The sequence below is a fragment of the Pyrus communis genome, chromosome 16 (assembly GCF_963583255.1).
Source record: "Pyrus communis chromosome 16, drPyrComm1.1, whole genome shotgun sequence".
In the NCBI taxonomy this organism is placed as follows: Eukaryota; Viridiplantae; Streptophyta; class Magnoliopsida; order Rosales; family Rosaceae; genus Pyrus; species Pyrus communis.
In genome coordinates this window covers 4,506,614-4,533,188 of record NC_084818.1, presented here as the reverse complement: position 1 = coordinate 4,533,188, position 26,575 = coordinate 4,506,614, and the positions used below count along the sequence as shown (strand labels likewise).

The 26,575-nt window shown below is 37.8% G+C and overlaps 4 protein-coding genes and 1 pseudogene across 4 annotated transcripts; 3 read left to right on the top strand and 2 right to left on the bottom strand.

The window, feature by feature from the left end:
* The first annotated feature begins 1,833 nt into the window (after positions 1-1,833).
* On the top strand, positions 1,834-2,661 carry LOC137719634 (glucan endo-1,3-beta-glucosidase-like). Its single transcript, XM_068458675.1, has one exon. It carries the CDS (start codon positions 1,834-1,836, stop codon positions 2,659-2,661), a length of 828 nt encoding a protein of 275 aa, XP_068314776.1.
* A 932-nt stretch (positions 2,662-3,593) lies between these two features.
* LOC137720814 (mini-chromosome maintenance complex-binding protein-like) lies at positions 3,594-7,170 on the top strand (annotated as a pseudogene).
* A 548-nt stretch (positions 7,171-7,718) lies between these two features.
* On the bottom strand, positions 7,719-9,767 carry LOC137719958 (expansin-A8-like). The gene is made up of 3 exons (XM_068458940.1): positions 9,529-9,767; positions 8,916-9,228; positions 7,719-8,485 (listed from the first exon to the last, which is right to left on the bottom strand). The coding sequence occupies exons 1-3, from the start codon at positions 9,671-9,673 to the stop codon at positions 8,182-8,184; spliced, it is 762 nt and encodes a 253-aa protein (XP_068315041.1). The 5' UTR covers positions 9,674-9,767; the 3' UTR covers positions 7,719-8,181.
* A 5,728-nt stretch (positions 9,768-15,495) lies between these two features.
* Positions 15,496-18,706, bottom strand: LOC137721322 (transcription factor RF2b-like). The gene is made up of 4 exons (XM_068460420.1): positions 18,131-18,706; positions 17,105-17,237; positions 16,789-16,873; positions 15,496-16,335 (listed from the first exon to the last, which is right to left on the bottom strand). The coding sequence occupies exons 1-4, from the start codon at positions 18,619-18,621 to the stop codon at positions 15,959-15,961; spliced, it is 1,086 nt and encodes a 361-aa protein (XP_068316521.1). The 5' UTR covers positions 18,622-18,706; the 3' UTR covers positions 15,496-15,958.
* Positions 18,707-23,156: 4,450 nt separating this feature from the next.
* On the top strand, positions 23,157-25,067 carry LOC137721296 (RING-H2 finger protein ATL74-like). Its single transcript, XM_068460402.1, has one exon. The coding sequence runs from the start codon at positions 23,977-23,979 to the stop codon at positions 24,628-24,630; it is 654 nt and encodes a 217-aa protein (XP_068316503.1). The 5' UTR covers positions 23,157-23,976; the 3' UTR covers positions 24,631-25,067.
* The last annotated feature ends 1,508 nt before the right edge of the window (positions 25,068-26,575 follow it).

Genomic DNA, 26,575 nt, shown 5'->3' with positions numbered 1-26,575 from the left:
TACTCCTTGTTCACCGTGGTCTCATTGGCATGGAGTTGTCCCACTCCCCGCTGCCACGGTGGTTGATGTGGCTGCCGTCGTGGTGGTGTTTAGTGGTTGCAAGGTTACTCTTCTTGCCATCGCATTGAGCCTCAGGGATAGTCGTGGTAGGGCTACATTGCGATCTTTATCATCATTTGATCCGGATCTTTGAACATAGGAAGTTTTGTTCGTTGTGGTTTCTAAATTTCTCGCCATTGTATTTTTCTCCTACGTCTATTCAAAGAATTAAAAAAATTTAGGAATAAGAATGTATGAAACTTTTATGAATGAACAAGAAATGAGAAACTTTGAATGTCAGAGTCTTCTTCGAGATTGAGTGATAAGGGAAAGTGAGGGAGAAGAGAGAACTAAGAGAAAAGGGAGAGAGAGACTGGGGACACAAATCAGGGGTGGGCACACTATTTAAGACCCAAAAACCATTTTTAAAAGGAAAATATTCTCAAACTTAGTGAAAATACAAAAATACTCTTTTTGTTCCGTAAATCCCGGGACGGGTTGTTACATCAAAAATTCATATATTCTACCAAGAAATTCAGGAAAATAAGCACAAAAATTGAATACAAACAAGAACCGGAAGGACACTAAACGAGGCCTAGCAAACGGGTTGCGTTTTTCGTGTTCGTGTCGTTTTCTTATCATCTTTGTTATCTTAATAGATCTTGTCGTGTTATACTTGTTTTTCATGTCATTTTGTTCCAGATCAACGAATCGTTCAAGAAATTGCCGGATCTACACTAAACACACAATAAAAACCTATTTGTTTAGTGCATTTAAATTCTATTTTGTAACCAGATGTGTTTGTGTGCGTATTTTTCTAAAGAAAATATCTGTTGAAATGATTTTGCTAATTTGGATAATTGTTTTTTACTTGAAATTAGTGTATGGGCAATATGTGGAAGGAGGGCTGGGTGGACAAAACGTGCAACGTTTGCACGAAAGATACAAGTGGGGAGGCCAGGCAAGTGGACAAACTTGGAATATATGTTCATGTGGCCTGTTTGGAGAAATCCAAGTCCAGCAACTTTTTTACCAGACTTTTCTCTGGGCGATGAAGGCTCATTAGTTTGCTTTGCTATGTACATCAGATGTCCCAGAGAGCCTAAACATAAATACGTTCATTGTACATCAATGATCGGATTTAACGTCGGTGATTGCTTGCGTGCCAAGTCAAGCAACAAACTTTAACTGGAAACACACATTCTCCATTTTCAAAACTTTAGGAATATGCGGTTAAGTTGAGACAATATCAACATGGTTAGAATTGGGCCAATGATCCGTCTATTTGACTATCTGACAAAAACATCATCCTGCACTCTTTTTCTCTTAACTTTTTACACTAGAGAGCAATGCAGCTCTTTGAGTGCTAATATCAATTCCCGCTTTGCTTTCCTTAATTTAGGTTTTTCTTGTCTAATATCAATTCCCGTTTCGTTTTTATTCATTTAGGTTTTCCTATTCTGAGTTGAAATCCTCAATATTTTAGGAAATTTCCTGTTTTTGTTAGTTTAAGTTTTCCAAAAATGCAGTTCGAGTTTCGAATCCTTTTGTCCATCAGGAAATCTTGTTTTTTTTTACTGGTTGAATTGGGGTTTGATAACTATATAAAGCATGGCTCAGAGTTGAATAACTTGCAAATTACTCACGCTACCAATTCAGCCCGAGTTAGAGCTTGTCTAATCCTGTGTCCTTAAATCGATCTCTGCAATGGCCGGTAATCTTCAACTGCTTTGTCTCGCCTTCTTCGTCACGCTTTCGACAGCACTCGGTTCTCCGATCGGAGTATGCTATGGAATGCTAGGCAACGACTTGCCACCACCAACAGAAGTAATCAACATGTACAAACTGAATCAAATTGGTTTAATGAGAATTTACGAACCAAACCACGAAGCACTCAAGGCCCTTCGTGGTTCCGGCATTAACGTCCTAGTTGGAGTTCGCAATGATGAACTTCAACAACTTGCAAGCACTGAATCCGCTGCTGAGGACTGGGTAGCAGCTTACATTCGTCCTTATTGGCCGCAAGTCAATTTCCGATACATAGCCGTTGGGAACGAGGTCATCCCAGGAGAGGTTGCGAGATACGTCCTCCCAGCAATGCAAAACTTGCACAATGCATGGAGCTCCGGGGTTCTTAACTCTATTGAGCAAATAAAGGTCTCGACCGCAGTTGCAATGTCGGTACTGGGTGAGTCTTACCCTCCCTCGGCCGCAACATTTTCTCAAGACACCGCAGCGTACATGGTTCCGATCGCACGATACTTGAATAGTATTGGTGCACCATTGCTAGTCAATGTGTACCCTTACTTTACCTACGTTGAAAACCCTAGCGACGTTTCACTACCCTATGCATTGTTCGCTTCCGAAAGCGCTGTTGTGATAGATGATGGTCTGAGTTATTACAACCTGTTTGATGCCATGGTGGATGCGGTTTATGCATCGTTGGAGAAAGCAGGCGCACCCCAAGTCCGAGTCGTGGTGTCGGAGACGGGCTGGCCCTCCGGCGGGAATGGGAACGTGACAACACCAAGCACTGCGCAAAAATACAACTCTAACCTAATTAGGCACGTCCTGTCGTCACATGGCACTCCAAGGCGGCTGGGAAAGTCCGTCGAGACTTAATTGTTTGCCATGTTCAACGAGAACATGAAATCTGGTGAAGCAGTGGAGCGACAATGGGGTCTGTTTTATCCGAACAAGAGACCCGTTTATCCTATCAATTTTGAAGAACAAAGGATGTAGCCGGTTACGGAAAGTAATGCGAGTGCACTATTAGCTCAAAGTGCAGTTATATTGTGTCTTTGTTTAATCTCTTTTTTCTTAATTAGAATGTGATTTGTCTCCAAATATCGTAACATTCTTAGATTGTTTTAATTTTTTATGTGTTTATCAATTCGATTCTCTTCTACGTTTATGAACTGATGATGGAACTAATGAAGGCTTTTGAGAATTGCTAAGCAACAAATTAATCAAACAATGAACTGACAACAAAACACGGAATTTATTATCATTATGTTAATTCAATATTAGCGGTGTAGCTAAATTAACTAAAACAATATGTTATTTTTATATACCCAATTAAGTTCGAAGATTTCAACAACAAAATGGCAATAAATCGGATTTTATCGTCATGTAATAATTAGCCAATAAAATTAAGTTTAACCTTGGCATAACAAAGTTCGCTAAAATAATACATTGACTCTAACTTAAGTTCAAACCCCCCCTTTCATATTTATTAGGCCTAATCGGATAGATAGTTCTCGTGATGATTATCGGAAGATAGCCTTCGTGGTAAAAAAATTAGGATTTAAACCCTCGTAGTGTAGTCCGTTAGCAAATTTAGTCCCCAAGTGATTATTCCGTTAGTTGTCCGTTAGTATGAATAGTCGTATTCTCAGCGCAATGAAAAATTTCTCCATCCAAACTGAGCTTTCCCGCATCCAACGATCCAAAAGTCGTCTGCGATATCCGACGATCCAAAACTCATTACACTACACTCTTTGTAGGTTGTAAGAAGATAGCCGGTAACGTAGGACCAAAATGGCGGGAACAAGCACTTCTTAGCGGACCCAACGACCTCACTTAAAAGCGCGGGAAACCGATCCCAAACGACAAATCGACAGAGAGAGACTGTGAGAGCGAGTGAACTCAAAGGAGAGAGAGAGAACCAGATATGGTGGGAGTAGCGTACGACTGTCTGGCGAACCCTCTCGGAGCGGTTCGATCCACTTTCGAGAAGGCGATTGCGTCGGGATCCGACCCGGCCTCCTTCAGCGGCAAGGACTGGGGCGCCGTCGATGTCTTCCGCAGCTTTCTCTACGACGACGGCGGCCTCTCTCAGGTCCAAAACCTAATACCCACTTTCAATTGCTAATATGCCTTTTGATTTTCTCATTTTATTCTCCTTGAAACCCTAATTGTGTACTTTTCCCCTTTTCCCCATTAATCTCTTGTTCTTAGCTGGGCTTATATAATATTATTCTGTGTGCGATGCCAATTAACAATTGAATTTATTTCTATAGCAAAAGAAGATTTGAAATTTATTTATTTGCTTGTGAAAATTTAGGTGCCGATTCTGAATTCTGCAAGTATAAGATGGGTTCAGCCCAACACTCTGGTTCGATTTCGCGGAATGATACAAGACATGTTGGGAAATGAATTCTACGTTGGCGCTTATAAGGTAGCAGTCTTATGCCCTCTGATCATTTTTCTTATGATCCAATACTGACTGATTTCTTTGGTGCTAAAACAATGTATTGTTTGTATTGAAGGATGGTTCTGTTTGGAGGACCAACAAATTTACCGATGTTCCTCAATTCCCCATGGATTCTACACCCGATATGCGATTGTGGGAACGCCGTATGCATTTTAACTGTTTCTTCTTTATTAAAAGGATAATCTTGATTAAGTAGAAAATGCATACTATATTACAGTGCAAAACCTCCTTATGGTCATCTTTGTGATGGGCTGCAAAGCAGCTCAAAGCGGTTATTTGAATTTAGGAAGTTTTGGTTAGCGAAATGAGTAGGAAGCTCTCTGCAAGGGTTTCAGTTAATTGGATTGTCATAATTTACTTGTAGGCTAGATGATTTTTATTTTCTGCACTTCCCATTCTCTGAATTGTGCCCTCAGCTTTGTACTGGGAACATGACATCTTGTTTGTCTACCTAACATACTGCATTAAATAACAGGTTTCAGATGATGGGATTGAAGGTTCTCCTTCTCCCAAAAAGCTGGTAAGTTGTACCAACTTTATTCGAATAAAAAAAAACATTAGTTTTCAATTCTGATGGAACATATACTTATTCATGCTGAATTTCTTCTCGTTTTCCAGAAAGAGAGTGGACATTCTTCCCTCCCTACTCCATCTCAGCAGTCAATTACTGAGGGCACCAGCTCTAGTGTGATTATGGTGCCTGATGTCGACAGGGATTTGCTTCCCTGCCTTATTAAGGTACATTGGACAATTAATTGTACTAATAGAAAAATGATGAACCGAGATTTGTTCTCTCCTTTCGTGAAAGCTGATGAAACTCTTGTTGCTTTCAGATATATGATCGTCCGGAGTCTGACTTAAAGCTAAATGAGGTTTTTGAGTTTGTTGGAGTCTTCACTTTCGATTCAGAGTTTAAAGAGGACAAGGATGTATCAGATGATTTCACAAATGGTTTTAGCGAAGATGTGTTGGTTCACTTGCCCCCTAATAAGGTATTGGTTCATATTGCATTTATGAAATTGTTGGTCTCTATATATAAGAAAACACTAAATTTTGCATGTTTGGTTCTGTAAAGCTTGTTTGTTAGTACTTGGTATTGGACTATAAGTACATACATTTTTATACTCTCTTTTTTGTTTCACAATTTTCCCTTGGTGTAGGTACCACGTCTCCACTGTTTTATTCACAGGAAACTTGCAGTTAACGACTTCCTTCCTTGTTCCCCTACAATCGAGGTGATTTTGTGCTCATTATGGTCTCATATTTCCTCAAACAAAGGACTTCTATGCCTGTCTGCGTGTGTATATGCAAACCTGGGATCTCTAAATTTCCCCACTTCCGCATTCTTCCCTTAATTACTTAGACATTGTGTTTGAAAATGCCATTATTGTCTACCTTATAGCCAAAGCCCAACGTGGTGAAAGAGATCAGGGAATCTCTCTTGAGGCATCTTACAGCTGTTCTTGGTAATGATGGCATAGCTGCTAATTTCATACTGTTGCATCTCATGTCCACGGTAAATGGTCCTTCTCATATCAAAATTTTCGGTGTTGGATCAACATGATGATACTATTTTTGTTCATCATGTCGTTTGATTTCATGTCCTATTTCAATCTTTTAAAGGACATCTCTCCTCATCTCCTTTACTTATGAGGTATATGATTTAATCTCTTTTTGACAGGTGTATTCTAGAGTTGAAACTGTCGCTGTGGGGAAGCTTTCACTAAATCTTACTTGTTTAAGCAAAGAAAGTGCACCCGTGTTTGGTACTTGGATTGGCCGTGCTCTCAAGAATCTTTTACCTTTCACACAATGTATTTCCCTAACAGTGGATTATCTCAACACTGCTTCTCTTGCGCCAAGAAAGGATTATGAGACAAGCAGGTAATGAGATTTCTGATTCTGTGCCTTAGTGTCAATTTTGTTGTAGTTTTTAACTTTTCACATTGCTCCAGGCTGATAACCGGAGCTCTGCAGCTGGCTGAGGGTTCACACATGATATTTGATGAGACCCGGTTAGAAGCTGGCATTCTTAACTCTGTTGGGGTTGAAAATGCAAGATTGCTTAAAACTTTAATAGAGTTGCAAAAGGTGATTTTTCTATTCTATTATACATGTGTCAGTTTATAGCACAGAAATGCGCACCGAGGCATGATACTTTTTAATTTGTCCTCTTCAGGTGGAATATGATTTCAAGTTCTATAAACTGGACATGCCAGCAGACATCCAAATGCTTGTTCTTTCGGAAGGCAAATCAAACATTTTGCCAGCTGATGTAGTGTTACCTTTCCATCCTTCTTCAGTGGCTTCTGTTGACATTACCGCAGAAGCACTAGAGGCTTGGAGATGGTACTTGGCTACTCTTAGATCATTTCCACATTCTATTGAGCCAGAAGTACAGAAGGTAAGAGTTGCTTTGGATGATTTTATACCCTGAAATTGCTACTTCAATAGAGTTAGGAACTTAGGGTTACTAATTTAGTTCAGAAATGTTTTTCTCCATGTACGACATAATGATGGATCCACCTCTAGCTTATGTCGTTGTCTGAAACCTTACAGGTGATGGAAAATGACTTGGTTGCGGCAAGGCAGGAAGATAGGACACTGGGAATCCAAGATTTCAGCAGGTTAGAGACTGAAAGATTTGCAAAATGTTCTATCTTCTTTTGAGATTCGTTAGTCATTCATTATTTTCTTGCTCGTACTTGCAGATTGCTGACAATGGGCCGATTGATGTCTATGAGTTTCGGCGAAACGTCCCTATCATTAGAACACTGGCAGATGGTCAAGGAACTCGAGAGGTTACGAAGAGAGAGACTCAAGTGAATGTACTATTCACCACTGAGATTTGTTGTTACCGGCCACGGGTGCAGATGTTTTTGTAAGAAAATATTGTGCCATTAATGTTAACATGATTTGCCAATTGACATCAAATTTCAGACTCTTCAAACTCTGGAGTGGACCCTTTCTGTTTGGTTTACTGAATACCTCTTTAGGTTTTCTGATCGAATGAGGAGTAACACTAACTTTCTTCAAAACTTAATATGTTGATTTCCAAAATCGGATCAACGATGTTAAAACCGCTAAACACAAGTGTTAACGTCGATCACCCAATACTATTCAAGTTCCGCACAAACGAATTATACTCGAACTGTCTTGAGAATCTGTCTACCATACAGGTAGGGAGATTTCACAGGGCATCTTATTTCTCATGTCAATCACTTTGGTTTAAAGCACAAGTTCGCATGATCATTTTTTTAGAGTGTCAATAACAGTTTTTTAAAACGAAAATTAGTGAAACCATTAAGTCTTCGTATTAAACCAAAGTATATAAAATTATTTTTTTTGAACAAACGATATTATCCACACTAAAGAGAAAGGGAGTGGGCTTAGATTCACAATGGGCTAGTAATAAAGTGGTTCTAATTCGTCTTTGACGAAAATCGAATCTAAAATCTTTTACTTTTAAGTGAAAAAGAGCACCAACCAAAGTATATAATTAAGAGGGAATAACAAATTTGCCCCAACAGGGTTCAGTACCTACTTTTGGGTATGAGTAATAAAACCTACATACCACATCCAAAGGTACAAAATGCATCGTCAAATTTGGAAATGATAGTACTTGTGTTCCTTTCATACGAGAACTTACATGTCCCTCTACTTATGATTAACAAATTTTTAATAAATTAACTATAAACTCACAAACTCCTCACTATATATAAATAATTATTATTATTGTTATTATTTATATATATAGGACTAGCGGGTGCCAGTTAGCCACCTCAGCAATCAGTTGCCTCTCCTAAAACTACCCCCCAAACTCTCCTCTTCCCATCCACGTACAAATTACCATATACAATTCACCCTTCACCATTCACCATTCACCATTCACCAGACTTTTTAACTGTTTTACCGCCGGAGGAGTCTCAGAATTGACTGCCCTCAAATGTTTGTCCGAACTGCCAGTTTCCCGGCGCAACATTGTTGGCGGTGAGAGTTCTGCCGTCGCTGGTGGTGACCTGGAAGGAGAGGCTCTGGCCGTTGAGGTAAGAGTTGCTCTGCCAGTTCTGGCCCCAATTTCTTGACAGGGCTTGCCACCCTGTCTTGGAACCCTTGATCGACACAGAGTGGACGTCTCCTGCTCCTCCGACGTTCGTGATCAAAACCAAGTTGAAGTAAGAGTGGCCGTTGATTGTGAACCTTATTCCTCCCTTCTTCACACACGAAACCCTACAAAAATACCAGCACATGCATGTCAGTGTCACCACCCTCACAAAATATTAATAACTTTCAACAACAAAACAAATAAATTATTATGTGTGACCGTCCCACGTGACTTTCGCGAGAAAAACTCCAATGTAACAGTTGTATATCGTCTTTTTCATGTCCCACTTATTACGTGACGTGGTGAGCAGATGGGTGAGGTAGAAAGAGTGTATGCAAGTGTTTCCATACAAAGGAGATACTATTGTGAGTCTGTGACGATGTTTTAGCGAGGTCAATCGCACATTTTCATGCAAAAAGGTTAAAATGCATGGCGTTGTGTGATTGACTTTATACGCTCCCATATTAGCATTTCCGTTGTAGGTAAACTTCAAGGTCACGTGTAAGAGTCGCACCGAAAAATTACTGAGGCAGTTTAAGTTAATGTTGTTTTTACCTTCTGAAGGAGATGGGGACAATTCCAGCTCTGTATTGGGCAATTTTCAAGAAAGCAGGTTCAGCCAAATCAAAGTGCTGGAGAGGAGGGTTGCACCAGCCACCATTGTCGTTGGCCTGCGCAAAGTTGGGAGGGCAGAAGTTGGTGGCGGTGACGATGATGCTGCCGGGGAGGCACCATTTGGGGTCACTGCCACATTTCATCTCATAGCAAGACCCGCAGCTCAAGCCATTGTTGAAGAGAGCTGTGCTCAGTGCTGCAGTGTTGGTTCCGTACCCTTGGCTGTACAAGTTCCCATATCCACAAGCACCTCCTGCAATATCCAAATATACAACCCCATCAACATTCATGCTAAAAAATATTTACCATCTTGCATCTTGGGTTTTTGGTTTTTTTCGTACAAGTGATATCCTACTTTAAACTAATCTAAATTGCAGCGAGATAAATTTGAAGTCAAGTGTATAGAAAGAGCACTTTTGCTTTAATCAATGTGTGACTGTGTCCACGTCTGTGGAATTTGGGTTTAACATATTGAATCTCAAATTACAGTAAAGTTTTTACCTTTACCACATAAAGTTACCCTGAAGTGAAAAAAAAGTGAGTTGGGACTTACCCATTGTGCCAGAGGCATCACCACCACCATAAAATGTGGCATGGCCGCCCTCCCATCCACCTCCATAGTCACCAAAAGTACCTTGAAGACATAGATTGAGGACAAAGAACAGAAGAGCAATGGTGGAGTGAGAAGTAAAAGCCATTGTTTGCGTTTTTAGAGAGAGAAACTAAGGAGAGAGAGGAGGAGGAGGAAGTATTGAGTGCAAAGTGAGAGGTGAGTTGTTGCATTGGGGATGGATTTGGGGTTTGCTTATATAGGAGAGTTGAAGGCATTCGGGGTTGTGTGTCATGGGGCAGAGGCAGTGTGACCAGAAAGAGACAAGTTTAGCACAATGTTGATAACCTTTGAGAGAGAGAGAGAGAGAGAGAGAGAGAGAGAGAGAGAGAGCCACATAACACAAGATTCATATTTTCAGGTCATATTGCAAGAATCGATGTGCACATGCAAATGTTCCAGTTAGACTTACCAACTGCTAAGCTCGATGACCCTACCTGCACATGCATTTCTCAACCGTTTTCTACAACTACAAATAACTTGTAGAAGTTGGTATTTTCTTCTTCTTCCTAATTTGCCTTAAGTTACGGAGATTAATTAACCAACAACTTTATCCCTTCAATTTGGGGTGTTTAGGTTCCATCACGAGTCCAATTTGGTGGCTTTGGAAAGGAGAAAATCTTGGTTTTCTTAAGTTGCGTTCTTACGTTTATAAACTCAGTCTGTAAGCATAAACTTGTAACTAAAAAGGTCAATACATATGTTAAGTTGAGTGAACGAGATACTCATTATTACGTTTTGATAAAGTCAAATTAAACATGTGTTGCTTCCTCATGTTAATAGGGCGACCTCGTCCTTTTAAGTGGGTAGCAAATCATTTTCAAAAAGAGATGAACGCATGAGATATACAACCGGTTGCAAGATAGATAAAACTTGTATTATAATTTAAACATGTTTTACACGTTATGATAGTTTAAATAGAGATCCACTCGAGATTTTACAATCCGAGCCCAAGGATCAAGCAATTCAGAGCACTTAAATTGAATCTGACAATCCCTATTAACTTATTCCGTTGGTCCAGCTCACATAAACTAAAGGCTCTGATTTATATTTCACACAAACCAAGGACTCGAATTTCCTGATCTTTGAACTTTGAACACAAAAATCCAAAAGGGACTACCCAAAAAAACATCATTTGCAGAATGCACTGAACATTGTTGTACGGTGCAGAGGATCTGCTAGAAAATCCGACATGAAAATCATTACCGTCTTTACGAGATGCTTGACCAATATCAGTTCCCACGTGTGTTGATGATTTGAAGAGATTGAGTAGAATCTGTTGAAGTGTTATTATGCGCAAAGTGTCGTTGCGCAAAGTATGTTTGCACGACGTTTTCTGTTTAGCATCACGCAAACATACTTTGCACGACGAAATTTGCTACGTCGTTCAAGTTGCCGTCGCGCAAACATGTTTTTGTACTAGTGGCAATAGTCAAGTTAATTAAACACCTAAATCTACTAATCTTGTTAATTTCTTCCAACAAATTTTAAATAATTAGAGGCAAGTCATCGAATCATAAGGAAAATAAAAAAACCAAAGAGTAGATAGATGATTTGGAATAATTTGTCGGTTGAAATTATGAAATAAAATAGCATTATTAAGAAAGAGTAATTGTCAACCCAACCAATTATGGTTCATATATAATTCTCAACCTTACACGTTTGTTGCCTTCAGGATGACGAAAGTAAGAAATTAGAATATGATTAGCTTGTTACTTGTTGACAATGTAATCGTATCATCAAGATTACGAGAGTACGTGGATGACAATTATTTTAAAACATATGTTTTTTGGCATGTCGGGGTAAAAATGGTGGGGTGAATCCCGGTATAAGGTTGGCGTACTGTGTAGATTGTGAAAAATGTCTGGTTATTCGATGTGTGACTTTAACATCGTTGTATGTAAATTGTAATTGCCTTAGAGCCTTTTTTTTCCAATGAAAAAGAGTCCCTCCACTGATTTTACCACTGTTCTTAAAATCCTCACTGATTTTATTATTGTTCTAAAAATCCCCGCCTAGGCCGCGTCTAAGCGCTATGCGGCTGGACACCGCCCCATTAATCTTTAAGTGTTCGAAAATTAAGAAAGGACGTCTAGACCTGCCTAGCCGCCTAGTCCCACCAAGACACTCATTTAGGTCGCAACTCTCACTTAAAGATAAAATAGTAACTTTCTTTTTACATTTTATTTTTTCAATAAATTGTGAAAGATAGTTGAATACTCGGATGAACACTCATTATATGTTTGTTATCTATGTTTTCAATATATTTTAATACTTTATAATCTATATATCATTCTCTTTTGGAATTTATATATTTCAATACAACTATGTATTTTTTTTACGTATACCTAGACAATTATTTATATGTTACATAATAAATCTAGGGAACTATTATTAGCACTCCAAAAATCTCATTTGACACTCCTCAAAAGTGTATTTTTCCTTTCTAATTATAGAAAGTTTGAAGTGCCAAATGAAAATTTTGAAGTGCTAATAACAATTCTCTAAATTTAATTATAATAAAAAAAATAAAAAAAAACAACTAGACCTTCGCCTAGACACCTAAGTGTTAGACTTCTGTCCACCATCCGACTAGCACTCAACGCCTTCTAGCACTTTGAATTTTACTATGTAACGATAGAGATAAGTATTATCCTTTTATAATCGAGACTTTATTCTTAAAATTAACGATGATTTTATTTAATTGAAAATTTGGAATACATTTAGATGATGAACCCTACCATGTTAGCAGCACATGCAGTTCCCGGGCTTGGTGGTCCCTTTAATTCACACATCATTTTCAGATGATTTTTGGCGATGCTTTTCGGTTTTCTAAGATAATGATAAATAAATAAAACATGGAGGAAACAGAAACTAGAGATAAAAAAAATAATGAAAAATAAATATTTGACTGTGACTTTTAGAAGATAAAAAACAAAGAATAATTGTGAACTTTATAAATAAATTTCGAAAAAAAAAAAGGACATGATTCAACCTCAACAAAATCATCAACTTTTTGTCTCTTCTGTAAGGGAATATCTTGGGGATGGATTTGTCGAATCAAAATCACTAGGATTGTTACGTCACACGCATTTTTCTCGCATGTACATTTTCCATTTTGTTAATGTCGATTAGGCCGTTTCGTTTGGGCATTATGTACGTCTCTTTCAATAAAATAAAATATCGTTACATCACTTGAATTACCATGTTTCGATCTTTAAATTAATTCAAAATCGACATATTAACATTGGAACATCATAATATGATAAAAAGTAAAGTTGGTCAAGTGGGATTGTTTCCCACCAATATATGAGGAATAGGATTACAAATTTACAACATAACGAAGTTCCTCATGCGAAGAATCACGCATGTACGCATAAGATAAATAAGCACCAAAATACACAAGAATAAATAAACCCTAAACGCTCGAACACTCGGCCGAATACCGTTACACACGAAGCCTTTGTACTTAAAAGATGCTTATCATCTGAGAATGATTCGCTTAAGATCATTTCAGCTTTGCCCTCCATTCTGAAGATGATTCTACCTGATCGGATGAATTTCCTGTTATAATCTGTGATCCACTTGAAGAGGATATCTCCTTGTCCGGTACCGAAGTCCGAGTAGCCTATTTTTTGCTTTATTGAATGAAATTTAGGCCGTTCCTTATAATTAAAATTAAAAAAAAAAAAAAAAAATCCTTATCACCTTCTAAATCAAACCTCTACTCTACGGAGGTGGATTGTCTGCCCTCTCATTTCCATTCTCTCTCCATACTATTTTGTTTGTGTGGTCACGGTTAATTCACGACAACATTTTATATTTCTTTTACTTTTTGTTTTATTATTTCTATAAAAAAATTAATATAAAATGTTGGCATGGCTTAATCGTGATCATACATCACAGGAGAGCATGGAGAGAGTATGAAAATAAAAGGGTAGACAATCCACCTCCTTACTCTACACCGTGGAAATCAATAATATACATTTTATAATCATTATTATTATTATTATTATTATTATTATTATTATTATTAGTATTATTTTGGGAATTTTTGTAAATAAGTGAATAAAATGACAACGGTCCAAAGTGAGTGATGCTACACGAATTCGGTGCAAAGTCAAAGTTTGCGGCTACAATTTTAACGAATCGAAGTGTCGTTCGGAGAAAAATACATAGTAAACATATAAAATATGTATTGGGTTTTGTGGTCATGGAGTTTGAACAAAGTTGTTCTCGATCGAGAATCCAATGTACCATTGCATTGCATTGATGTTCCTGCATTTGTTACCGACGCCTAAATACGTTATCTTGCACTCTATTTTTCAAAAAAATACAAAAAAAAAATCGGACTCAAATAATCGAATTACTACGTAATGATTATTTTAGAATGTCAATAACATTGACTTTTAACAATTTATATATCTTTTATCCCCGTTTTCTCTTTTGAACAAAGTAGAAAGAGATTGAATTGAGATCCACAAAAAGGCATGTGGATATTGTCGAAATGTTGGGAGTGGAGGACCCATGCAAGTGCCCTTCACTTGGGTTTGTCTACCTAATTTAGTCGCCCAACTCCAATTGCATGAAACTAAAATCCCAAATGGACCCATTTGGTCATTGGCAATAAGGATTTGAGTGGTCAATTTTTTAGGGTAGTTAATAACATGGCCTGTTGTAGCAGCCACAAGAAGTCCCACATGTAAATCCAACTTCCAATTTAGGGCAAATATTGTTCAAACTACAAGTCTCCTCCAACACCAGGCATGAGAATTTAGTGGATAAAACTTGTAGTGTAGGCCATTGCAAACCTGGTGACATGTTACTTGTGTCTGGTGTCATAAAACCTCTGCCTTTTATGTTATATAAAGATGTTGACGGCCAACTTTGGGCTAGTGATACTTCTTTTTCAAGTACCGAAAGAGATCAAAAGCTCAAATTCTTAGAAGCAGGTCCTCTCGGGGCAAAAGAAACACGACGCTGCAAATCTCTCCCTCCGTCGCTCTCTCCTTCTCCTCTCACCACAACCCTAAACGCGCCGCTGCAAGCCTACTATCGCAAAAGCCGCCTCCTTTTTTGCCGCTGCAATCATCGATCTTGTCGATTATTCCCACAAAGTCTCCTAAGCCCCTCCCTAAATGATTTGAGCCATAACTAAGCCGAACTCTAGCGATTCCGATTGATCCTGCTCTGGCTTCTGCTCCCAGAGTGCAAATCGGCACAAAATTGAAGCTCATGTTCTTCATTGGTGATTGCAGAGAGGAAGGAGACGACGAATTGAAGATAGAGGTCCATTTTTGGCCCACGATCTCTTACATGCATAGATTTATAGGAAAACTAATGAAAATGACTTGAAAACTTTAAGTTTTAACGATAAGAACAAAATAAAAGGTAAAGTGAATAATACCAGAATTGACCTTTTAGTATAAAAATGTGATTTTTCGTTAACATGAACAGTACTGTAAGCTTTTCGTTAAAACTCCCTGTATTCATAGGAAAAAGATTAGAAGTCCGAAGTCCTTATCTTCTAGTTGCGCTGCTGCTGCCTATGAGTTCAGCTGCTACCCGCAATCTAGATGACGGGTTTAACCTTTCCTATTTTCCAATTTTTCTTTTTGATAACTAATCATGGGCTAATGAAGCCCATAAATCATTTGTTAATGTACCCGTTGGGGGTGGAGAGGAGAAAGTCTTGCGTCCAGACATCAAATATGACACCAGACAAGGGAGGGACCATTGGCCACATACACCCGTTGGTCCTTTGCACCCAAAAAACGGGTGGGAGTGGATCCCTCCACAATTTCGACAAAGCCATGGGATGTGGGAGTTCAAAACCCAACACAGAATTCGTGAGTTAGAAAAGTAAAGTTAACAATTGTTCGAGTCAGGCTAATGTTTCATAGCGTTATACGATAGATCGGTGGTTAAAAATCAGACTGCATTTCTCACCAGGAAGGGAAGAAGGAAAAAACAACATCAATTGTTGTTACATCACAAGCAAGTTAATATAATTTGCGAGCGACAACGGATGAACAACACAACACAGATTTCCACAGCATGTCAAATTATCTACGGTTACAAACGAGGAGAATACATGGTGGGAAGGGGGATCCCCAGCATGAAGAGCTGCATCTCTTAAAATCACCGGGAAGTGGGAACAACACTCTATTCCCACATGAGCAACCCGAACGAATGAATTTGGAATTCAATAAGCATTCATGAACAACTTACGACCTAAAGCAGCTACCAAAAATTTTGGGAGCAATCAATTCAAAGAATCAAAGTCCAGTAAAAGAAGTTTAAACCATACCTTTGGCTGAGGTCAGTCTATGAACAATCCAACAAATAAGGTGGACCTGAGGTAGATTAGGTTTTAAAATCTTCTGTTGCTTTCGCCGGCAGATATTGAGGGCCCTTCAGGCCTCACTAGATGAGAACCTCTGTTATTGATGTCAAGCCCCTGAAATCGGCCAATAGGATCCTGCTGTGACATATCTAAGCAGGCATGTGACTGGGATGATCCAAGCATAGGCTGATGGGGAGCTGACATATTAGGCTGGAATTGATGGAACTGTGGCATGTGAATGTTCTGGGAATCCCGTGACCCGGGCTGTGACTTACTGGGAAACAAGGGGGACTGCGAATATGGAAAATGGTGCATTCCCAGATTGTATGAATCAGTGTGTGTTAACTGTTCTCCAGTTGCAACCTTGAGCCTCTCAAGTTCTTTCTTCAGTGCATCATTGAGAGCTGTATTATGAGAACAGTACAAGAGTATCGACAGTTAGCAATTACCATAGTACTATTGGGGAAAACTTAGTTTAAGGAAATGGAAAAGATACTTGCACACTTTTAAGTACAGTTACCAGATTCAACCCAAAGGAGATAACCAAGAACAAAATAGTAAACCAGTGAATTGGTTAAGAGTACAACAGATCCAAAGGTAGAGCTTTTAAATTTTTGATACCTCATACTCAAAAAGGAAGGTGCTATACTAGTATTTTCTAAATATGGGATAGCAATCGACTTAGCGCATCTTAATTGGTACTAACCACAAATATAGCAATGAACCACCTTAGAACAATATCCAGATGATGATCCATTGTCCACATGCATAACAAGTAAATCAATAAACGGAGCCTGGAACTGAGATCTACAGTGAAAAGTTGACAACAATTGCAAAACTGGGTGGATGACACATACCATCACGTAATTGAGCTTGTTGTTCCATAGCTTGCACCCGAAGCTTAAGCTCTGTGTTCTCAGAAGATAAGCCCGTTGTGTCTCTCTAGAAAATAACACAAGGAAACAAATAAATCTCTCAGAGAACAGTCGGTGAGAACAAGCAATATGTGGGTACTGAGTACAACGTCAAATAATCCTAACTACAAGTCCTGTAAAACGTCAAAATAATCTCTTGGAGGTGGCATGAAGCTAGTGCGTGCCACTCAACTGTATTTTAATGAACTACATTACTATAATCAGATAAAACAAGCCATATGAGCATTTCCGTACAAACCTGGAACAAAGTGAGCTGTGCTGATAGAGTAGTAGCTTCTGTTTGTAGTGTCTGAACTTTTCTTTCAAGTTCTGATATGTACCGGGCCTTCCTCTCTTTTGACCGAGCAGCAGACTGCCGATTTGCCAAAATCCTGGAACAATATGTACATGATGAACTTTTTTTTTTTAAAACACCACCATGAACTGCACTCTAATAATTAACTTTACAATTATCCATATATTATAGATATGTGTGTGTACCTCGTTGAGTACTTTAACGAGATACATGCTATATGCTAAGCTGTATAATGAAGATCCAAGTATGAAGTATTTCAACCCCGATACACACAATATTTTAAGCTTCTGGATGGTAATCAAAATCCTAATAATAACTTACATGCTCAAAGCTTTTGACAATTATTAGGATAACACTAATCATTTATTTTGAGAATCGCCCTTTTCCAGATGTACTTGAGAGAGAATTTCCTCGGCTCTTTGTCTCTTTGTACTTCAAATCTATGTTTCTCGAGTTGTTAGAAGACACGAAAACTATAATGTTCCACTAAACATCCTTAAATGTTTGAAAATTATGTTGGCAATTTGTTGGTAAATTTCGGAACCATGAAAAGCAATTATCTTTGAGCGAATCTAGAGTAACTGTTGTTTTTTCCACTAGGAACAACCCGCTCATAAATGGTTGTCGAGCAGCTCGGTTAAGAAAGATCATAAATTCACAATGCTTCCTCAGCATTGTTGATAAAGAATGATTCTTAAACTTATAATTAGGGAGATAATTTCCGCAAAATGCAGATTATGGTGTTTCAGCATCTGGATTAGTTATTTCTTTCTTATTAGCTTCATTCATCGCGAATTAACAAACACAAATCTCAACAAAGATTTGTTCTTTATTATAATAATTGTTTCTAAGCTGATTATATCCAACTAAAACATGAACATTATGCAAAATTCGAGTCAAAAAGCAAGAAAGAAGGAACAATTAAAGTCAAAGAAACACAATTTCAATCGAAACAGATTGAAGAAATACCTCTTAGCTCGTTTGGGATCGACGGTCCAGAGCTCAGCCAGCTTATCGGGAGCCATGGCCTTCTTAGCCTCTATGCTATCCAAAGACGCGTCCACGGAGTTGCTATGGCGATGCCTCGGCCTCGCGCTCATCTCTCCACCAAACCCGCCGCCCTCCGAGTGCAGGGAACCGCCGGCATTCTCGGGTTTCAGGTCGGAGGGCCCGTCGTCGAGTTTGGATCCGAGCTTCTCCATATCCATGAAGATGCTGAAAATATCTTCCTCGGAGACCCCCAGCTCCTCGAATCTGCCGGACGGGCCGTCGAACGGGTCCTGGAGCAGATCCAGGTCGTCGGGGATCCGGAAATGGACCTCCGATTGGGCTCGACGGTGGTAGGAGCCCCGGAACAGAAGGCTCGGAGTCGCGTCCGGAAACGGCGGCGCCATGCGTGGGCGCTGAGAGTCCTGAGAGCTGGAGCTCGGATCCGGTTTCGGGTTGGCCGGATCTTGCATTTTTGTCGAGTCTGGAACTCTGCTCTCTCTCTCTCTCTCTCTCCTCGCGACCGTACTAGATGCGTTGACAGTGAGTGTTCTTCACTCGAGATCAAGTTGGAGGGACAATTGGGAGCGAAACTGAGAAACGAATGAAACGGCGTCGTAGTCATGTGGATTGGGCTTAAAGGTTCAAGATAGTACATTTATGATTGTAGGACTCTAAATATCACCAAACCCAAAGTATGCTTTAAGTTAAGGCTCGTCCGTTACGCCCAAGGTTCAAAATATAAATCGAATTATCGATATTTAGGTCCAAAAATTAAAGATCAATATGGAAAGGTGGAGGAAGAAGGGGTAAGATGTAAACTTCACTCAATGAATTGATAAAATATAAGAAAATCAATGAATATTGACGATAATTACCAGTTCGCCACAGAAATTCTAAATCTGAATGAGTTAATGTACACATTTCATTACAAATTTTCATAATTTCTACTGAAAGCAATCGATAACAATATTGATATCAATATTTTCACATATATCAATATAAGATAGTAGATAGCAAAAAAAACTAACGTGAATATAAAAAATTAGGACAACATTTAACAAAAAAAAAAAAAAAAAACATACGGTCTGATTACCATCAAAGTCGGATTGTTTAAATTTGATGTGAACAAAAATTGTCATAAAATTTGATGTGAAAAAGTTGTCATGAAATTCGAAAGGTTTGGTTGGAAGTGAGAGGCTTGGGGAAAGCAAGCGACAAGCGATAGTGATACTGGTAGTACTTGTGCTATAACAATGAGGCTTTTTTTAGTAGGATCCTACATAACCAAAGTACAAATGTTTCAAAGTCTCCAATATACACGTTAGGTTGTCTTTGGGTGCAGGCAAACATTTAGGTCCAAACAACTATTTGGGTTTCTTTTATCAGCCACTTTCATATGTTTCTCTTTTTTTTTTTTTCGTCAAATGACATTAGAATCAACAGCGGTTATTTTTCTCGTCAAATGACATTATAATTAAAGGCGGATGGATATTGAGATCAGGGTGATCCTAGGACTACTCAGAGTCTAGAAGATATACATGTGAATATCTTCAACAGATCCTCTGAATGTTTGGTTAGGTCCCTTTTGTGTGCACTAAATGTTTGATATAATAGATGTTAGGCATATCTAGACAAGTTGTGTCGACAAGACTCAACAAAACCTCTCGAATCTCTACATCACTCATCAGGTTGTTTCAACATATGTCAATATATGTTGACATTGTGCAACATGCTTTTGCTGACAACAACAGACTCACCAAGTGTCCAAATAAATGCCTCAGTAAAATAAACTTAAAATTAAAGTTTAAGCGCCTCACGCTCTATTTTTATTCAAAAAACTTGAATCATTAACACTAGAATCTCAAGATTTGCATCTTGCTTGAATCTGCCACCTACTAGAATTCAAAATAGATACAAACAAACGTTAGCGTGTGAGGAGAGACATTTTGATAAACTTGATTAGAATAGTTCTTACATCAACAAAATCGGCGTGCAATTAAGTGAAATCAAAATACAAAGAATCTTGTATTTTTGTGAGAACTATTTTTCGAATCACTTGATTAGACATTCTTAGTTCATGCTTGAGAAGTTAGCTAGCATGATTGGTTGAAGCTGCTCCACATGTTCACCTAATCAATTAAGGTGTTGAAGACTTGAAGAGGCTAGCAAAGTCGGTAGCCCATTCAATTTTTTTAAAATTTGTACATGGATCTTGATGGAACTTGTATGGGTTTAGTCAATCCAAGAATAACATGTGTTTATCCCTTGAATTTTGAGGGCCCATTGGGACACTTGGACTAGACATGTGTGGACCCATCAACTCCCTCAGTCATCTGATCTCCCATCTGAATGATCACGTGCCTCTCACGTGCCCTACTCATGGCCGCACACTCACAACCCACAAGTATCTTGACAGTATAAACATGTCATTGTCAACATAGTGATTAATGTTCAATTTTATATGATTACCAATTAGTATAGAAACATGGGAAATGCCGACGAAGCTCCCTCAAAGTTAATTTTATCGAGTTTCTGTCAATTTACTGTTTAACATGAATTTTCTATAATAATATTATGTCAAAATATAATGTGATAAAGAATATATAAAAAGTTTTATTTATTTTAATAAATGATATTATCTATAATAAAAAGGTAAGGAAGTGAGTTAAGTCTCACAATGAGTTAGTAATAATGCAGTTCAAATTCATTTCTAACAGCATTGAAATATAAAATCTCTTACTTACAAATGAAAAAAAAATATTATTACATCATAGTACTAAGTGGCTGAAAAATCTCATTTTAATAGGATCTTTGTAACGTTTCTCATGGTGACATTTTCTAGATGCTTATAAAAGCCAATTATTTGGTAAAATTCCATGATTTGCTGACAATTAGACTTTTTGCATGTTCATGTGTCAGTGCCTACAATTTAGGTTCTAAATCTTGATGTCCTATTAGACCTACTCCAACAACTGTAAAATTCAAGTTTTAGGTTTTAAATTTATCTCAACTTAGTTCAACCCTTAGGGTAGATATGAGTTAAAACTCAAAATTTATTTCTAGGTCAAATTTAATCTAGGATTCCCCCTTGGGTTAGTGGGGTTGGTCCATCATATATGTATAACTTTTTTAGTTTTATATTTATAAATTCATTTAATCTAACGGTTAAGATCTAATGTTATGAAATTCAACATTAAAAAAAAATATAATGGTCCAAATTTAAATCCAATGGCTAAAGTAATTAAAAAAATTCTTTTATGTGTTTCATATTCTTTCATAGTGTTTCACGAGTTTCATAGTGTCGGTTAGTGATTTTTCAATATTTGTCGGAATCTAAATATTTTTAGGTTAAAATGTTCATAAAATTAAATTACAATAGTTTGCATAATTTTTTTTCTTTTAAAAAAGTTACTTTAAGAAAAAAAAAATTAACCTAAATTTATTCTTTAATAATATGGGGCTAAAACTTTAACCCAAAAAAGTTGGAGTAAAAAAGTTGTTTCTAGGTTAAAATCTAAAATTTATGGACTTAGTTAAAACCTAAATTTTCTGGGCTAAAAATTTTAGGTTTTAACCCAAGGGTTAGAGAAATTCTTAAGGTAAAACATGAGCTACCCACAATCACTCATTTATTCTTTACTTAGTGAATGAAATCTTGAGTTTAAATCTCATCAATGACAATTGTTCATTGAGAAATACACGATCCAATCTGCATTGAGTCTTGTACGCATCGGCTAGATTTTACATGTCTTCAAATCCACAAGCGCTCTCGGAGACATAATATTGTATTAATATTAGTTAATTAGAAGTGGGGGTTGACTTTTTCTTTTTTTTGGATAAAGTGGGGGTTAAGTTTCACATGTATAGTATTGGGAGCATTTTTGCTCATGGAAATAATCCATTTCCACTACTTCGCCTAGTTCGAAATCCGGACCGTTGAAATTTGATCTAACAGTTACAGTTATTATCACTTTTAAAGGGGTCCTATGTTTGTAATCGTTTGATCAAATTTCAACGGTCCGGATCTCAGATTAGGTGGAAAGGGATCCGATGCTCACCACCATACATCATACACCTAATCATTTGTCACGTGTCATTTCACTTAATTTTAATTATTTTTTAAAATAAATTAACATTTAATGTGAAAATTAACTAGAATTAGGTGAGAAAACATGTGACAGGTGATTAAGTATATAGTAAACATATATCATAACTATGGTGGTGAGAAAAATACTCTTATAATATTGGTAATCCTCTTACAATTGCAAATGTGGACATTTATCATTAATTAATAATTATGTCATCTAAATTGTGGGAATAATGATTTTACTTTTCAATAAGAGAGAAAAGAGTGAAGAAGTGGAAGGAGGATTAGTGCCTGGAATAAATAAGGGCTTTTCTTTCTTGTTGAAGCCACAATTGAGATTATGATAAGGTGGGATGAGGTAAATTAGAGCTTAATCAAACATTTTAGAGAAATGCTAAGAAACTTTCTCAAAGTCGAACTCTTTATTGATTCTTTGTCACTTCACAGTTTAATGTTAATTTTCGTACCAACATTATAAAATATTGTATAAAAATATAAGGTAACGGAGCGTCCATGAAGAGTCTTATTTTTCAGAGAATCATCTTAACCTTTCTCAACATTTTAACTTTATTTTGTTGAATGATTTTGGTAACAGGTAATGTTATGGGGATTAAATTTTTTAAATCAAATTTACAAAACAAATGATTTATTTATTGATGATTGGATTACTACTTAAGTATTAATTAACATGTTTATTTTACATTTGTAACATATTGTTTAGTCTGCAAATACGATTTAATATTTTGATTTCCCATACATTACCCGAGCAATTAGAGCACCACCTTTTTCCCCACTCGATTCTTCACTTTAATCCTTTGCACTGCCCACAATAATGCACACAATAGAATTTGAAAGGACAACCATCTTTATCTCGTTTGGCATCCTCTTATCTGCAATCCCCTCAACCACAATCCAAATACTACAAAATGATCTCTATATAACTCTCACAAACCTGCAGAAAAATACCAAATTCTCTCTCTCTCTCTCTCTTGAAATGAAGGAAAGCAGAACAAGCTTCAACCTTTGAGCCTCTGAGTTTTCTGGATCTTCATCTTGTCTTTTTCGAAGTTTTAGGGTTGTTCTTCTTAGGAGTCATTTGTTAAAAGTGATTATTTACCTTGAAAGCTTCAGCTTTTATACAATTCACCACCTTTTCCCTCATCACCGACAACACAATATCTATATATATGCTTTTCTAGAAAGTCCTTTTATCTAATTGCAATCCTTGTAGACATTGCTAGCAACCCTAAAGGCCTCTCTCTCTCTCTCTCTCTCTCTCTCTCAGCTAGCTAGACAGTGGAACAAAAATAAGAGAAAGCCTTGGCTGTACATGGGGAAGATGAAATCCCTTCTCTCAGTCTCCTTTGTCGTGCGATTTGGCGCTAAAAAGCCATGGAGACGTCAAACTCCAAGCTTATTTGCGTAGCTTCACCAAAAAGGTACCTTCTTTTACCTTTTCTTCAAGTAGAGGAAATTGGGTTCTCTTAGTTTTGGTCAACTGATATTTAGCGGGAGAGCGGAATCCAACTCAGTATCTCGGATTGTATTAGTTGAATGCTCTCAACCAATTAAGCAGTGCGTCCCTAGTGAATTGATATAGCGATATTTAATTGGTGAAAAACGAACTTGAAACCTCAGTTGTACGAAGTGGATACAGTTAACTAACTGAGCTACAAGTCTGTTGTCTTAATTTTGGTGAATTGAAGTAACCCATCAAAAGTTCATCATTCATCAATCAATGGTAACTCTTCATCACCACCGTCCACACCGCCTACTTCTAGACCAACCAACAAGTACACCACCAGCATCACCAACCCATGGGAGCAGACCACGTGGTACAAACGCCAGTGAAGCCAATGGGAGCAAGGCACATGATACGTATGCCAATGATGCCAATTTTGACACCAACATGGTCATCATCCTAGCAGCCTTGCTGTGCGCACTGATATTTGCATTGGGACTAAACTCAATAGTCCGGTGTGCGCTGAGATGCAGCAGAAGGTTCTCTTCTGAGACACCAGACGAGACGGCGGCGCGGTTGGCGGCCACGGGGCTTAGAAAGCGCACATTGCGCCAGATTCCCATCGTGGTATATGGGACTGGACAAAATATTCCCTCCACAGATTGTCCAATTTGCCATGGAGAGTTTACAGACGGGCAGAAAGTGAGGCTGCTGCCGAAATGCAGCCATGGATTTCATGTCAGGTGCATAGACACATGGTTTCTGTCACACTCGTCGTGCCCGATTTGCCGCCATTCGTTGCTTGAGCAGCCGGCTGCAGGCAGTTCGGATTCGGCCGAAAATGTTGATGGTGGTGGTGCTAGACATGCTGGAAATGTATCATCAGGTGGACAAGGTGATGCGACAATCTCCGTTGATGAGGCTGGCTAGCTAATAGAGTGTTTGTATTTTATTAAGAATGGGTGCTAGGGCAATGCTTATATATGGACATTTGGAGGAGGACTTATACTAGAGGATACAATTGTGACAGTATTTTTAAGTTAATCACATATTACAATGTGATTAAGTTAAAACAAATGACAGTGCTTAATTTTAATGGATGTCGTCATAATGTGGCATCCTCGTAAGTTTCTCTGTTGTATATGAGGATTTTGAGGCAATACTATTGTCTCTTTAATCACATGTGTTAAGGAAGGAAGATGGAGTTTGTCAAACTAATGTAGGTCTTCTGATTATTTTGCAATTAGTTGAGGAATATAAAATTAGGGATTGAATACAATACGTACATATATTTAATACAACCACAATTTGACGGTAAGATATAATTCATGTGAATATATGTATTATATACAATCATTATTTGACCATCGAGATGGTGATTATATCATATATATGTAACATGAAAATTTTCAATTTCAAATCACAACCTAAACATTTTAGAATGGATCTAGTGATACTTGTTCTAGTTTCCACCACGAGAATGTAAATCACCCAGATATTGGTCTAGCGTTAGTTCTCTTCATGGTGTTGAAAAATGTCTGAAGTTCGAATCTCCCTCTTTTTGTTGATGAAAAACTGATGGTAAAAGTTAAGTTAGAAAAGTGGGAAGCTAATGAAAACATAAGCAGTAGCATTTCCATGACCATGATCCAAGCACCTTAGAATTTCCCTGTTGAATTGATGGGCAATTATATGAGGAACACAAGGAAAAGAAACCACCATTTTGTGCTAACAGAATGGAATCACAAACTCTTTTCCCCCTGCATTCTTCACCTTTTGTTGGCCCACAAGAAATTTGATTCCTGCACTATCTCATTTCAAACCCATGTTTTCAAGCAATGAGGAGCTGAAGGCATTTTCTTAAGCATCATATTTTATCAGTGGACGACCCCCTCCTCTTTTCAACTTGATTGATCAAATATACCTTTCATCTTCGAGATTTTTCTTGGATTCCATAGATTACTTTACTGCCAAGGCAATATTTGTTATAGAAACTTGAGGAACACTATTTTGACTGAAATACGAAATACGTGTATTGAAGAATTTACAGAAATTAAATGGATGGTCAAAGTCACTCAACGGACGATATATATTATACACTCAGGTTTCGTTACTTTGTGGCAATTTCTTTTTGGTTGAAGTAGAATCTTCAAACAATGTGTCCACTAGAAGTGTGCATTACTAAATTTATGTGCAGTGATCCACTAGGTATATATGGCTAGTACACCAAAAACGAGAGGACATGAAAAGTACCAATAAGGTACATCTAAAGCTCAAGAGTTTTTTCAATGTGCCTAACACGGAGCAAAATGCCATACATCAGTATACAAGGGGCGACAATTCGTTTTCTTTTTTTCAAGTCTTCTTTCATTTATATAATGACATATGACGTATGTATCTGTATTCTAGACACACTGAAAAAATATCTACTAAAACTTGTCATGGATGACCAATTGAATCATAGTGTCGTCATGGACTATTTGTATTCTTTTATTTAGGAAGAGAGAATTTGAGGCCAATCTTTTTATTCAAGTCTTGAAGATCATATGGATGGAGTAGATAATGAATTTAATCTTGTCATTAGTACTACAAAGTAATGATATTTTTCAATATTTGTAAGTGAAAGACGATAAGTAATCAAGTTTGCATCTGAATGTCGAGTTTAATACCTAATTATTGTTGACTCTTGGCTTGCCAAAATCATCCTCCATAATCGTTGTATGAAATAATAGAAAAATTAATTCTTCTGCTCACGGGTCGGACCAATTGTGCCACTCTAATTGGGCCAAGGTTCAACCCGGCCCGTATAAGGCAGGTGGGGCTGAGACTTTGAGCCTGAAGTCGGCTCGGCCCAAAATAGTCCAACTCAAGCCCG

What these genes read in the sequence shown, in the direction of transcription:
- LOC137719634 (XM_068458675.1), top strand. Translation starts at nt 1,834, where the DNA reads ATGCTAGGCAACGACTTGCCACCACCAACAGAAGTAATCAACATGTAC.
- LOC137719958 (XM_068458940.1), bottom strand. Translation starts at nt 9,673, where the DNA reads ATGGCTTTTACTTCTCACTCCACCATTGCTCTTCTGTTCTTTGTCCTC. An exon ending in TGATGCCTCTGGCACAATGG is followed by an intron (nt 9,229 to 9,528) that starts GTAAGTCCCAAC and finishes TGGATATTGCAG; the next exon opens with GAGGTGCTTGTGGATATGGG. An exon ending in GTCCCCATCTCCTTCAGAAG is followed by an intron (nt 8,486 to 8,915) that starts GTAAAAACAACA and finishes GTATTTTTGTAG; the next exon opens with GGTTTCGTGTGTGAAGAAGG.
- LOC137721322 (XM_068460420.1), bottom strand. Translation starts at nt 18,621, where the DNA reads ATGCAAGATCCGGCCAACCCGAAACCGGATCCGAGCTCCAGCTCTCAG. An exon ending in GATCCCAAACGAGCTAAGAG is followed by an intron (nt 17,238 to 18,130) that starts GTATTTCTTCAA and finishes ATATTGTTCCAG; the next exon opens with GATTTTGGCAAATCGGCAGT. An exon ending in ACAAGCTCAATTACGTGATG is followed by an intron (nt 16,336 to 16,788) that starts GTATGTGTCATC and finishes CTCATAATACAG; the next exon opens with CTCTCAATGATGCACTGAAG.
- LOC137721296 (XM_068460402.1), top strand. Translation starts at nt 23,977, where the DNA reads ATGGTAACTCTTCATCACCACCGTCCACACCGCCTACTTCTAGACCAA.